Genomic DNA, 14285 nt, shown 5'->3' on the forward strand with positions numbered 1-14285 from the left:
CATCAGCAGATAACATGTGAGACTGGAATGTTTTATACTTTCTTCTGACAATAAACTCGTATCAAGCCCGACAGTCAGTCTGTTCTATACAATTTTCTCTAAACTTCTATGCAAGTCACTCAGAAAACTCTTCTCCAGGTTCCCACTGTGTGAAATATCGTCTAAAGAAACCTGTGTGTTCTGTCCTTGGCACTAACTGCACAGGATGCAACTGCAAAATAGGCTGCATTGCAAGTGTGAGCTTTTAAAAAAGAAAAAGAAAGAAATCCCGGCAGGTGTGTTTAAAGCGAAGTGGTGAAAATAGTCGCCTCAGATCTCCCTGATTGTTATTCACTGAAACTAACTTTTTGGCATGCCGAGCGCCCTGAACCTGCCAGCGTGCCTCTCGTACCTCGTCTCAATCCGAGCATCGACTCTGAACGGCAAAGCGAAAAACAAACACGACACCCGAAACTGTCTCAAACTGCGAAACTACACTCAGAACGTAAGAAAAGCGACCATACAGGTTCGTCTCCCTCTGCATGTACACTCACAAATCCAAGACGGACCCGTGTTTTACTAAAAAAACGCGCCATTTTGCATCCCTCTTTATAGATGATCACACTCAGCTCACGGCGTCAGCGCCCTGAACCCACGGCCTGCTTCGTCTGCATTCGGCCCGTCACCGCCAAACTCTTCTATAAGAGGAGAGCTCGTTGCCATGGCGATCATATCTTGCTGTTCTCGAGGTGGGAGTCGATGTGCTTGATGAGGGCGTCATCCGGGTAACCGACGGGGAATATCAGCTGGCAGAGGGGGCAGCTCCTCATGTCGCTCTCCTCCGTCTCCATCCAGAGCTGCAGAAACGGAAACACGCCGGTTAGCTCCGACAAACCATCATCCAACTTCATCGACTTTCTTCACGGGGACTTAAATGTTCGTCTCCATGGCAACGTCAGTCCCCATGTGACTTTTAAGTTCCCCAACAGTGTGGGAGCACATGAACACACACAAGCTTGCACAATATTGAGAAAAATGCAATCCGATGCAGTAAATGCTAAACAGATACTCTACCAGAAAGAAAATCTATAAAACGTATCTCCCATACAAGGTTTCACTTCTGCACAGAGAATAAACCAACACACCAAAACAAGACCATTTCCACTAATTTCCACTAATTTTCAATCCGCAGTTTCCCAAATCGATATCACAACAAAGTCGACATATGTACAAACAAACCAGAATTTGTAGCTGTCAAACTGTGCTTATGTTTTTCTAACTGACGTCATGCTGGGAAACCTGCAGCAAGGGTTTGTGGGATATCCAAGATCGTGTTCTGCGGATTTAAATGCAGGAAATACGCGTTTGTATGAATGTAATGAGGAATTGACAACATATAAGAGATGTACATCTACAACTGGATCCTATTTTTCATTTTGCGTTGTGGGTTCTGGTAGAGAAACGTCAAGTGCTGCTAGTGTTACTAACCAGCAGCCTGTGGATCAGTATTTGGGCGTAGCTACAGGCAGAATTAGTTGCACGAGTTTCAGTCTCGATGATCGAATATTGATTCCTCTGTTAATGTATTAGTTTTCTCCATTTCACTGGTTAAGCAGCTTCAATCACTCTGCATCGACGGCAATAGACATTCATATCTACATTAATTTACATACAAATTTACATGATTTATATGTTGAACTCCCCTTAACGCTCAGTTTAGAATAAATCTACAGGAAATGAAGTGACTTGACAAACGTCAACCCGTAGTCTGTTGTTATAATATGACAGACGAATGAAGCCGCCACAATGAGTCTCCGTTGGTCAGTTTGCAATGAAGTTTAGATCAATACACACACACACACACACACACACACACACACACCCACACACACACACACACACACACACACACAGGATGAATCGCACGTCGTCCTGAACTTACTCACTTCACTGGATAGTATTAGTCAGACTGTGGGAGGTGGTAAAATTACACCAGTGCAGGGTGAGTGATCACTTCAGACTTACACAACAGACACAGAATAAATAAAGCGGTTGTAAATCCAAGTGGAGAAGCGCATCAGGTTCTAGTGAAAAGTAGAATAAGGAGACTGACGGCAGGACGTGTCACGGTCCAGGGAAATGGACTCCTTTGTTTTCTGAGAAGAGATCAGTGTCTGTTTAGTTGAACTCTTCTCCGCTTCTCAGTGAATGTAAAAGTGTTTTTTGATCCAAGAAAAGTGAAAATCGAGGTTTAGTTTAAAGAATAAAATTGGAATCCATGTAAAGAAATGCACAGAGTTTCTCTTCTGTGGTCTGATTCACTAACATCCTGCATAAGGTCTTCAAAATCACACGTTCACACAAACGCATTACTTCAGCTGGCAGGTGTTTAGAGGTTGATTTACGAAGCTCGATACGCACATTATCACACACGGTAAGAACAGGCGCAGTAATTAAAGCAAGCCTATTAAGAGGTCGTCGCTCATATTGTACGTTAATGTATTACCATATACTCTCAGCATACAGGCCCTGATTGAATATTAATCAGCGCAGAGGTCATTAAAGTTCACACAAGCTGAATTTAGTGGAAACATTTTTTCACCTGTGTGCAAAACATCCCTTTACTTTGCACATTTTCACCTTTTGCAGAGCATTTCTAAGGTCAGGCTCTGACATCGGAGGAATTATGTTGCAGTTCATCTCAGAGGCGTTCAAGGTCTCTGTGAAGGATGGACGAGTTCTCACACAAAAACCCATCAAATCACGTCTTTAAGACTTTCTTTGTGCGCTGGCACAAAGTCGTGTTGGACTATTAAACAGCCTTCACCAAACTGCCGAGCAACCAATAAACATCGGACAAGATTGCGCAATATTTCTTTGCATTCGGTCTTACTTCATATGGTGTTAGTGAACAATGGAAGTCGTTGCAGGACGGTATGAGCATTTCCAGGTAGGAAGAGACGTATCGACGTTGCTCTTTTGTGGCTTTTTCAGCTCAGAAATTAGTTATGGCTCAGAGTCTTATTATCAGATTATTGCAATCCTAAAAAAAACAAAAAAAAAAACCCTGCCGAGCCAACTTGATTGGCTTAAAACGGGGAAGTGTTTAATGTGCCCACATTAGTGATCAATACGAAAATACTGATACTTCTGATAAAACGTATGTCTGTTTTTGGATTTATTCACTTTTTTAACATATAAATATCTACATCGGAATAGCTATACGCAGATGAATGTTTTTTCTCAATAAATTTAAAAATTTATAGTTTTATTTCTCTTTATGAATCTATTATACATGCTTATCACTAATAAGTAATGAACATTTCTTTGACTGAATGTCGACTGAAAGATCCATCTTCAAACCTCAAAAGTGAAGTGAATAACAGCAAACGGAAGAAGATATAAGAAAGAGGAGTGTAAAACAGGAACACATTGAGAGGTGTTTCTCACTCCAACGGTCCCTCTGGGTTTCTTTCTGTATTTTGGGCTCTAATTCTTCAGGAACTGTTAAATTGTTTCGTTTGAATGTGTTGAATACATGAAGAAATGTTCTGTTCCAGAGATGTTGTAACGTTCAACATATCTTAACTCCATCTGTATACTTGCAGAGTCATGAGATGGATATCAAACTTCTGCTCAGACAAAAACAAAATATATTAAGGGAACTAAGAGCGAGACCTCGAGCTGATTGTGAAATGTCATGACAAACAAGTTGTTCTGACAGCGCAGCGTGTTTGGTGTGGACTCACGTTTATGGAGGGCCAGGACTGAGCGTGCTCGGCCGACAAGTACCCGGGCTGGGGGTGGCAGGTCAGGGTGTTGGACCTCTGGGGTATGGGGAACGCCGAGCAGGAGGCCGGACCCCTCAGGACCCCGCCGGGCACGGCGGCGGAGAGCACGCCCAGCGTCCGAGGGGGGCTGATGGGATGTGGGCAGGTCCACTCTTCCTCGTCCTCGGAGGACTGCGGGGGCTGCGGTGCCGGGGTGGAGGGGGGCGGAGGCTCAAAGTGAATGTGGGCCATCTCTGAGAGGGGGAATGGCATCTCTCTGGAGTGACGCCTGGAGCTCTCCCCGTGACCCCCGTCCCCCCCCACGCCCCCCTGGTGGGGGGACGGGGAACCTCTGTGCTGCAGGCCGCCGTGGGGAGACGTCATGTGTTGTTGCTGCTTGGCGTAGCCGTCAATGTAGGGCCGGGGCTTGGGCAGGGTGGACACGGGGTCCAGGGAGAAGCGGGGGGGGCACTGGTACGCCGAGGGGTCGGCGACCTCAGAGTAACTGCGCCGACCCTGGAAGCTGGCTCGGAGGTGCTGGCTGGGCGGCCGGCACGAGTAGGAGGCCGGCCCGTTGTTGACGTCCAGCAGGGGGGAGCGGCGGTGCATGTCAGGGGAGAGGCGCTGCAGGACCGGGGAGCGGCGTTGCTGGATCGGGGAGTGGTGCGGTGGAGGAGGCACCGGGGAGTGGCGCTGGGAGATGGGCGAGTGGCGCTGAGATACTGGAGAGTGGCGCTGGTGGTGGATCGGCGAGTGGCGCTGGACTGAGGAAACAATGGAGAAAAGAAAAACACTTTACAAAGTTGTGTTGTGCAGCAGTTTGACTCGATGTGGCCTTGTGTGTGATGGTTAACACACTGACAGTTTTCTGAGGTTTCCACTGTTCAGTACTTTCAGTACATCGGGAAAAGTTTCTCATCCTAAGAAGTGACGATAAGAAAGCAGCTGGTTGCAGGCCCAAAGTAGGAAACCCGTCATGGCAGCAGCAGCTTTTTTCTCTTTAAACGCTGCCTGTCACCATCATTTGTTCCGTTGTCCACACACATTTCCCGGTGTAGTGAAACAATAAATAATTACAACGTTTTTGTGCCAGAACTGTCAGCGACATGAATTTGTGTGGCAACATTTCAGGAACAACGAGAGGAAAATGTCACCGTTTCCCCGTTTTCTTCCACTCTGAAGTGACATTCTCAGAACAAATTGCTGCCGCTCTCTCGGGTTTACCAATTGTTCTCATCTCGTGTGGCATTTACGCCAATAATATGCATTTCATCAGAGGGCATTACTTGCAAGTTTTGCTCAATAGACCTTCGTTCAGATGTTGCAGCGAGATATTCAGTTAATAGAGGAACACGAGGCGCAATTCGACGTGTTCATAAAAAGATTTATCTGAACCAGAACAGCCGTAGTGTTTCCTGTAATCACAAAGATGTGTTGATGAGTCAGTCTGTCTTCTACTCGAGCTCCACTCCCCATCACAAAGAGGAAACATGGTTTCTGGCTGTTTGGTGGAGGTGTTAGAAGGGAGGGGGTGTTTGAGGAGGAAACAGCCAAACGGGACGATTCATGTCACGCTCGTTCTGACAATACAACACCCGGGAGAATCTTTACGGCTCTCCACTAATTCCCACCTTCATGAATACTTTAACAGGCAGCAAAAATATTTGTTTATTGTCGAAGATAGCCAAGAGGCAAACGCAGCCGTTGCACAATCCTGTAGCTAATTGAGGCGAAATGCCATTTCAGTTATCAACATTACTCAATAAGACAAGAGCAGGGAAAATTAACCCTTAATATTCATGCATTCGCAACCATTCAGGGAGATTTCAAGATTTTAAAGTTTGTGCAAAGATTAAGAAAAAAACTAAACATGACAATTCTTTTAACACATTTCTTGCAAAGCAGCACAGAAGTGATATGAAATGGTGAAATGTACATTTATTGTTGTTGTTAAACTCGTGTGGCCTTTTAGCCACCCGAGTCGCTCCCTCAAGCCTTTCAGAGCTTCATCAATAAACACATTTATCATATTTATTTCTATTTTATTTGCACACTGCACCTTTTTTTTTTTTTTCTAGATAAAAACAGCTCAAATTGGATGGATATGCATAACAATAGCTAACACCACTACAAATGCAGCAGAGAATGACTAATAATATCTAAAAAAAAAAAAAAAAAAACATGTTTACCATCATGAGATTAGAAGAAAACGTATAGAGATGGAAACGTGTCCAATAAAGGGTTAAAAGTGAGGTTTTTGTCTGCAGTTTTTCATTCGCTGTCTGGTCGTTTTGAACCAAGGTGTTATAACGTGGTTCCTTCTGGTTGCTCACACGTGTCAGACATTAGTTGTGCTTATGTTCACATGAAGAAAAAAGGTGTCACGACTGTTTAACACTTTTTCACTCCACGTTACATCTCAATATGTCGCTTTCATTGACTTTTTCACTCTCAAAACGGCGGCGACAAATCACAACCAGGTCTTTTCTGGCTGTTTGAAGATCACAGAGAGACGTTGTGTGTCTGTGAGTTTGTTTATTTTCATGTTTACTTTACAAATCACCTGCAACCTCTCAAAGAAGGGTTTTTCCATTGTGAATGCTGAATATAAGAAGATATAAACGGGTTTGAATTTATGCATCACATTTACTTAAATACAGTTAAAACTTAGAAGAGGAAGACACTATAATCTGGAGTTGGACGAAGAAGATACTCTATAATCTGGATGTTGGAGGATGAAGATGCTCTATAATCTGGATGTCAGAGGAGGAAGATGCTCTATAATCTGGATGTAGCTGACGTTCCACAGCTCGTCTGCGAATATTTCCAGGATGAGACGTTGGCGCTCTGCTCACCTGGACTGGCCTGCTCCTGCGTGGCTTTCCTCAGGATCTCCGTCTGCTTGGAGCTCAGTGCCTGAAGGCGGCCCAGCTCCTCCGTCAGTTCTGTGTAGGCCAGAGCCAAGTTCACCCTGCATGATGGAGGAAGGAGGCAATTACCTGATTATTGCAATCATTGTTATCAGAGAAGAGGGCCGCGTTGCAGTGTCTGTGCATTCCGACTTCATAATTGTGCGTACACTGTAATCTCTGTCAGATCCCTGTCATGACGTCTGCCAGTCGGTTCAGGTCCTCCGGTTACTCCGTCAGATGTGTCGAAACGCTGCTGAAGAGCATCACATGCATCTTCATCTCCAGTTAAAGCTGAATGAGTTGATCTGACACGGCCTCACACATCAGGCTGGCTAATTGAGAGGCTTATATTTTTAGATTGCATGTCACGGCGCATATTGGGAGTGCATAAAATCCCACCATTTCATGCAGGATGTGTCATGACTCTCTCAGGAGCTGCACTGACGGAGCACAACTCTCTATTTCCAGCAGCGTAAACAAGGACGACGGACTCCTTTAACCATGGCAACAGGCTGACTTCTCTTTGCTCTTTTGCTCGATAAGGATCTGAATCTCACAATATGAATTAATGTCAGGCCAGCATTACACAGAGAGACGCACGGAATAATCTCCTCACACACTGTGTGTGTGTGTGTGAGTGTGTGTGTGTGTGTGTGTGTGTGTGTGTGTGTGTGTGTGTGTGTGTGTGTGTGTGTGTGTGTGTGTGAGTCACTATCTGATAGCTTAAAGGGGATAAAGAGTGATTTGAGGGTTTTGTTTACCACAACAGAAACAACTTCAGTACTTACTCACTGCCGGTGTAGACTGCTCCGAAATCTGATAACACAACGCTTATCGCAATTTAGGATAAATTCTCCTGTCTTAAAGTAAACCTGACTCATTCCAGCACTGACAGGCTTTGATACATGACAAGACATGAAACCTTGAAATCTAACAAGAAATCTAGGAAGATTATCTGCAGCGGTGTGATCTGTGAAGAAAGTCGACTGATGGATGTTTGCTGATTTTAATTTGAGAGACGAAATGAACAAAACGGAGGCGAAAACTAAACGTGGTGTCACTTTCACAGTCTTTATATGAAGACTTGCTCTGATCCATATTCTCAACATTAAAGCTTCTAGACCAGGGGTCTGCAACATGTGGCTCTTTGGCCCCTCTGCAGCTGAAGCTCAATAAGGCAAAACACTTGAAGCAGTCAGGATAGCTGCAATTGCTAAAAACGGATAAAATAACATAAACTAAAAAAAACAACAAGAAAAATAACAGGAAACCAAAATTATTAAAATTCCCAGTATAGCTTTTTTTTTAGCAAAAGAAAAAAAGTGGGATAAAATAGCTAATATGGCTAAAACTGCTCGAACCATTAGGAAATGCACCGTGGCTATAAATAGTTAAATAGCTGAAGAGGCCAAAATGCATAAAATGACAAAAGTTACAAATGTAATTAAGTATTTCTAAATTGTAGCTACACTTCATGAATGCAACCTTCAAATAATTTTTTTTTTCTTTATTCCAGATTATTAACAAGCTTTGGCTCCAGACAAATTCCACTTGGTGGAAAGTTGCGGAAACCGGTCTTTTGGTCATAAAGGTTGCAGGCCGCTGTTCTTGACCAACCAACTTCTTGTGGGACACAACTTGTTTAGTAATTGTACAGGCTATACAAGTACTGAACAAGTTGAAAGAACCTCATAACACACATCATGTGATATCCAGTGTCTTTGTTGATTACGATGAGTCTCTTCCCTCTGAGGAGAAACTCTTTGGCTTCACTCTCCAGTTTTCCCCCACAAAAGATGCATTCAGCTTGAATTGTGTCTATTGTGTCAATGAAGCTATATTTTGTGTAATTCTGTTGTTCCTCTCTTTTTTTTCCTTTTAACAAATTCATCTTTGTCTTCAGCCCAACGTTGTTCTTGTCTTTATATATATTATATATATATATTTCATGTATATTTTGAAATAAATAATACTTCATGTGGGAATCACATGAAGAGTGAATATAAGGTGAATGTATTTCACTTATATATTTTTACATGGTGTCACGCTACGTGGAGGAGCAGGAGGAGCAGTCTGGGGGTTGGCGGTCAGGCCTTGTCCCAGGACTTTCTTTTTTCACATTATTCACGATTAATAGAAAAAAAACCAACAACAACTGTCTGATTGTGTTTATATCGTGAAAACAGTTGCAGACAAAATATGTTGTGTTTTTACACCTGAAACATGTCAATTATTTTTAATTCATTTTAAATTAAAGGTGCAGTATTTCACACAACTGCACACCCATCCAGCAGCCATCATCAGTCCTCGTTTAGAGAAAAGAATTCAAAAAGTTATGGTGGCACAGAGAAACTGACTGCTGCGTGAAAAGAGGACGTTACATCGAGCACAAGCACCCGATTCCTGCCAGACGCGGATCTGATAAACTGCCTTCGATAACCAACTCATGAGAATTTGACTCAGCTCATCCCTGAACACAGATTGTGGCAGATAAGAAAAAATGCAAAGAACACTTCTGCAGATTCTGGAGATGATCTTTGCCGCACAAACAGGACTAGAAATGAGAATTACTGTAAAACATCAGAGCGGAAAAGAGAGAAGCTCTGAATACTATTTGATTTAAAAAAAAAAGGAAATTAGGTACACTAAATACTTTCTCACATAGTTCTAAAACCTCCCAGAATTTGCAGACTCCAACAGAAAAATCCAATCAATTTAAATTAAGTGTTTTACATAAAATCAAAGTGAAAAGTGCTTTGTTGAGTTTTGTTTTTATTGATAAAGTACTTTAAGTTAAAAAAAATAAAAAAGTGTTGGTTCCTCCGATATTCATTTGTAATTTAACAAAATAGAATAAAATAAAACAAAATGAAATGAAATGAAATGAAATGAAATGAAATGAAATGGAATGAAATGGAATGGAATAAAATAAAATAAAATAAAATAGAATAGAATAGAATAGAATAGAATAGAATAGAATAGAATAAAATAAAATAAAATAGAATAAAATAAAATAAAATAAAATAAAATAAAATAAAATAAAATAAAATAAAATAAAATAAAATAAAATAAAATAAAATTAAATTAAATTAAATTAAATTAAATTAAATTAAGGACTTGTAAGTTCCTCACACACCAGAAGGGCCCGCTCCAAAATGAAATGGAATAAATAGAAGTTAAAAATGATGCATTTAAAAGATGTGCAGAATGAACACACTTATATAAAGTCAGTTTAGAGTTTGGTTTCAGGGAAGCCCACCCTGTGAGGTAAACTGGAAATAAGTGACTGAGCGTCTCTCACTGGCCCACTTCATTTTCCAGCAACATGACTCACTCCGAGTGGGGGCATTAAAACCAAACGTCGCCACCCTGAAAACACAAAACAACCTCTGGTTGTGGCTGAAAATCTGAACTGATCAATAATAATAATGGAATCAGTGGTTTCCATTGAGTGTACTTACAGTCATGTTGGTGGAGTGTGTAGCGTCACTGCAGTGTGTTTCTTTCATCATTCGCTCAGGAGACTCTCAGCTCGACTCTTTAGGACTGAATGTGTTCTGGACCAAAGTTCTTCACAGTGTTATCTCAAGGTGATTCTTCCTTTTCACACTTTGTGCGCTCTCACTTTTCAGTCTCACAAACACGTTCTCATTCAGGGTGCCATGTGTGAACACGTGCAGTGGAGCGCACACACTAACACAGACCGGAACAGACTAGAACAGACTGGCACAGACCGGAACAGACCGGAACAGACCGGAACAGACTAGAACAGACCGGAATAGACTGGCACAGACCAGAACAGGCCAGAAGAAACTGGAACAGACCAACACAAATCCACCAATTCATTCAGTCACAACTCTCCACAGATTTCTCCACAGAGAAGTTATAACTTCCTGCTTCTCACAACCCATGCTGGAACCGATAACATAACATTTTTAATAGTTTCTATACGCACCTGAAATAAAGAAAGGCCCAGATGTAGGTTGGATGTGTTGAAACTGGGAGACTCTTTAACCTTTCGGCACCTCGGCTAAACATTTATACTGAAATCGCGTTGTCTTTCTCAGAAAGACAAAATAATGGCCACACTGGGAATGGTGGTGCCATGTTTGGTTGAGGTGGTGCATCAAAAATGACCATACCAGGCAGCAGAGTCACAGGGCAAAACAAACGGACTGAAAATGAGCACGATCAAGGCAACGTTTGCCGTTTATTATTGGATCTAGTTATTGACGAAAATATTCATTATCAGATTTCATCGTGTGACGTCATTTTTTCCATTTATTTTTTTATACGTACTGTTAGTTATCGTGCATCCCTAGTTGCAATCTGTCTTGTTTCTCTGCTTCTCGTGGAGTTCCCTGATCAGATCCTGTACGTGGAACACTATAGTGTGTAGGAGGGAGGCGATGGTGTCGACGCAGCGTTGATGAAGGGCTTGTGCGAGGGCATCGATCACATATAAGAGCTTCTAAACCATATCTGAGTTAATGTGTGGGAGACGAGCGTGGGCCGGAATCTGACCTGCGACCTGGTTACATGTTCTAAAGAAAGAGCCATCACTTCAACGTCCGCTGGGACCCGACCTTCCCTTTCTCTTTCTCACAGCAGTGATAAATGTTGTTGTTTTGAATCAGCCCGAGCTCAGTCGCTCACATTAAGGACGAGGCCTCGGGGGAAGAAAACACACAGATCTGGAGTCTTCTCTGTGTTTCAGTGGAGGCTGCCATGCAAGTTGGGCTTCAGTGCCTTGCTCAAAGACTCTAGGGGGAAGATGTGTGATTCAACCATCAAACATGGTTGGTAGTCAATTGCCTCTGCAGGTTGAGTCTCCTCAAAGGTCACTATGGCACTATTTCACTGGTCCAGCTCATTAAAGATGAAATTAGGCTGCCTGAGTAAAATGTGTTTGACCCCGGTGCTTCAGTCTAATAGAACAAAGTCATTTAACCATCTTATGATCAGGATTTATTTAGAATCTGTCTGTAGAATTCTTTAGAAATGTGAAAAAGTTGAGTGTTTTCCACATCTGGCAGTTCTTCATTATGACTGTTTGAAGAGAAACAGAGGTGTTTTGAATCCTGTCTGTGGTTTGATGACGGCACTGCAGACGCACTCCGATTATCAACTGACCCACGGTTCAGTTTGTGTTTTGAGAGAGCGATGAAATGGATTGTGTATCTCATGCAGGGGACAGGTGTCAAACTGCTTCTGACATGAGGAGCTGTCTGTTCACACTCTGTGGTCCGCACGCTGTCAAACTTCTGCTTTGTGCATCAAACACTGAGCACAACACTGCGGGGTGTCAAACAGTCTTTTTCCTCTGGCCTCAGTGACGCTTGCAGCTTTAGACATACAGGCGCTCGCGCCAGCTTCTGCCAGCTGCATTTTCACTTGAAAATGTGTAAATGAGACCTTATATGACTTTGTTGTGATCAAGCGTTTCACACTGTAAACGTGATGAATTTACCTTTGATCCCGTACGACACAGCGGACTCTCTGTCTCAGTTCTGAAGAGCCAACCTTCAGGCAATAGGCCCATGAAGAGACCCAAAGCAGAACACAATGGTTGACATGAGATCCGGATGTGTGTGGATGGTTTGTCTCGGTTTGGAACATCATGGACCTGTTTTTAGGAAAAGATTTGAAGGCCTTCAGACTGTTTTATTATGGGGGAGAGAATTCCAGGAGCGGGCTTTAATGGATGAAAGATGAGATGAAAAGACAACTCACTCCACCAACGTCCGCTCAGCTGCCCTGGTTAAACGCTGAAATGTCACAGGAGCTTTTGGTAGCTAATGGAAGGTAAAAATGAACGTCTCTGTGCTGTTAGAGGGTAAATTTAAACTCATTCGTTCAGTATCTCATGTGCTTCTTGCAATAATCTCCAGCATATTTCAGTAAAACCAGTTAATGGACAGCAGCTCTTGTCTTGAGTGTGAAACTGCTGCTGATTATGAGGTTAAAGGTGATTTGTTAAAACTCTCCACAGCACATGTTAAAATCTCCACTGTCAATCTGTGCAGTTTACACTAAATGAGCCCAATTACAAGAAGCAGCAGCAGGAAAACTGAAAGTACTGGCACTTCAGTGGGAGTCATATTGGTGAGTAAAACCAAGAGGTGACCAAGGTCTGGAAAAAAACCCAGCAGGCTTACACACACACACACACACGCACGCACGCACGCACGCACACACGCACGCACCCACGCGCGCGTCTTGAAACCATTTACTTTTGTTCTCCTCCATCGAAACACTCGTGGGTTTTCACTGTGTGGGAGTCAGTCAAACAACCTGCTGAGTTTTTTTTTCTCCCTGTGACACCTTGTAAACACACACCGCCTGGGGCAATTTGATAAGGGCGGAAAAATAAGCCACTTTGCTTCCTCTCAGCTTCAGACACACTGTCTCTCTGTCTGTAAGAAACAAGTGGAAACGAAGCAACTTCAATGATCCAGCTGCTCTTTTTCCCCTGGTTTAAGTAAAACTAGAAAGCTGAGCTGAAAATCTCATTCAAATGACTCAAGAAAAACCCAGAGGAAATGGAGCGAGAGGGTGTCCTGTGCTGTGGTAACACTGCCCCCTGCTGCAGCGTCAGCTCTTAATTGAACCGTCTGATTGATTAATTGTCAAAGCAAAGTATATATGAATTATACTTCCAATCTGTGACATTGATTTACTCTTTTGTTGTGATGGTTGTGTAATGTCACCACGGGGACTAATATATAGACACAAAGCTCCAAATCTCAATTTTTTTTCTACATGTCATAGATGGTGCTGATGTGTTATGATTATGAGAATTATGTAAGATCCTGCCAAGGGTGACAGGATAGGAGAGAAAAGAAAGTCTATCCAACTGAATCACATTTCATTCCACATGTAGTGAATGCAGGTTGATCACATCACATCCAAACAATGAAGTTCTTTTATATATATAAAAAAAATGTTTTTAATTGAACTCAGCTAACCAGAGATGGAGACTCTTCTTCGTTCTAATGAGACCTCTGGAGAGCATCCTGAGCTCCTCACAGCAGGAGAGCAAAGAAACAGATGAGATGTTTCTCCGCTCCATCTCATCATCAGACTCGTCCTTTTAATCACTGCTGTCTCATCGCTGCCCTCTGACCAGCATTTCTCCCTCCTGGCAGAAACACTGATGTATTGCAGCCGCTGCTCAGTTATTATCATGGATGAAATGTGTCTCTCCTGCATGATGGTTAAAGTTTCTCCACCGGCAGCTGCAACAAAACATGTCGAATAAATGTATATTATAATCTCCCTAATGAGGCCCATTTACACGTGAATACTTCAAGTGAGAACTCATCGTTTTGGCATTTTCATTTTGGAAAAGTTTCGTGTTCACCGGGAAATGTTGCAAAAAAGATGTAGTTAGCTTGCCAGGCCACTAGTTGGTGCTTTTGTCATGAAACCACAAACAATAGAACAAGAGAAGAATACGTTCTAAACATTAACAATGAGAGTACAGACTCTTTTGGACAGACGACCAGGATGTTCTTATTGTCTACCTACTGAGCATGTGCACAACAACTAAGTTGTTATGGAGGAGCTGCATTTTCCTCCGTCTCCATGAGACAGAGTCGGAGTGTTTTTGAAAAGTTCCACC

General features: G+C 42.6%; 1 protein-coding gene across 1 annotated transcript in view; it reads right to left on the reverse strand.

Annotated features, from left to right (window-relative positions):
- Positions 1–707: 707 nt before the first annotated feature.
- Positions 708–14285, reverse strand: part of tbkbp1 (TBK1 binding protein 1) — a gene marked incomplete at both ends in the record, with an annotated part of 32435 nt that continues 18857 nt past the window's right edge. Inside the window, 3 exons of the mRNA XM_080458772.1 lie at positions 708–836; positions 3729–4513; positions 6605–6720. Of these exons, the coding sequence (XP_080314898.1) occupies positions 708–836; positions 3729–4513; positions 6605–6720 (1030 nt within the window). The remainder of the gene's footprint in view (positions 837–3728; positions 4514–6604; positions 6721–14285) is intronic.

The sequence above is a fragment of the Lipophrys pholis genome (genome assembly GCF_963383615.2).
Source record: "Lipophrys pholis genome assembly, chromosome: 1".
Taxonomy (NCBI): domain Eukaryota; kingdom Metazoa; phylum Chordata; class Actinopteri; order Blenniiformes; family Blenniidae; genus Lipophrys; species Lipophrys pholis.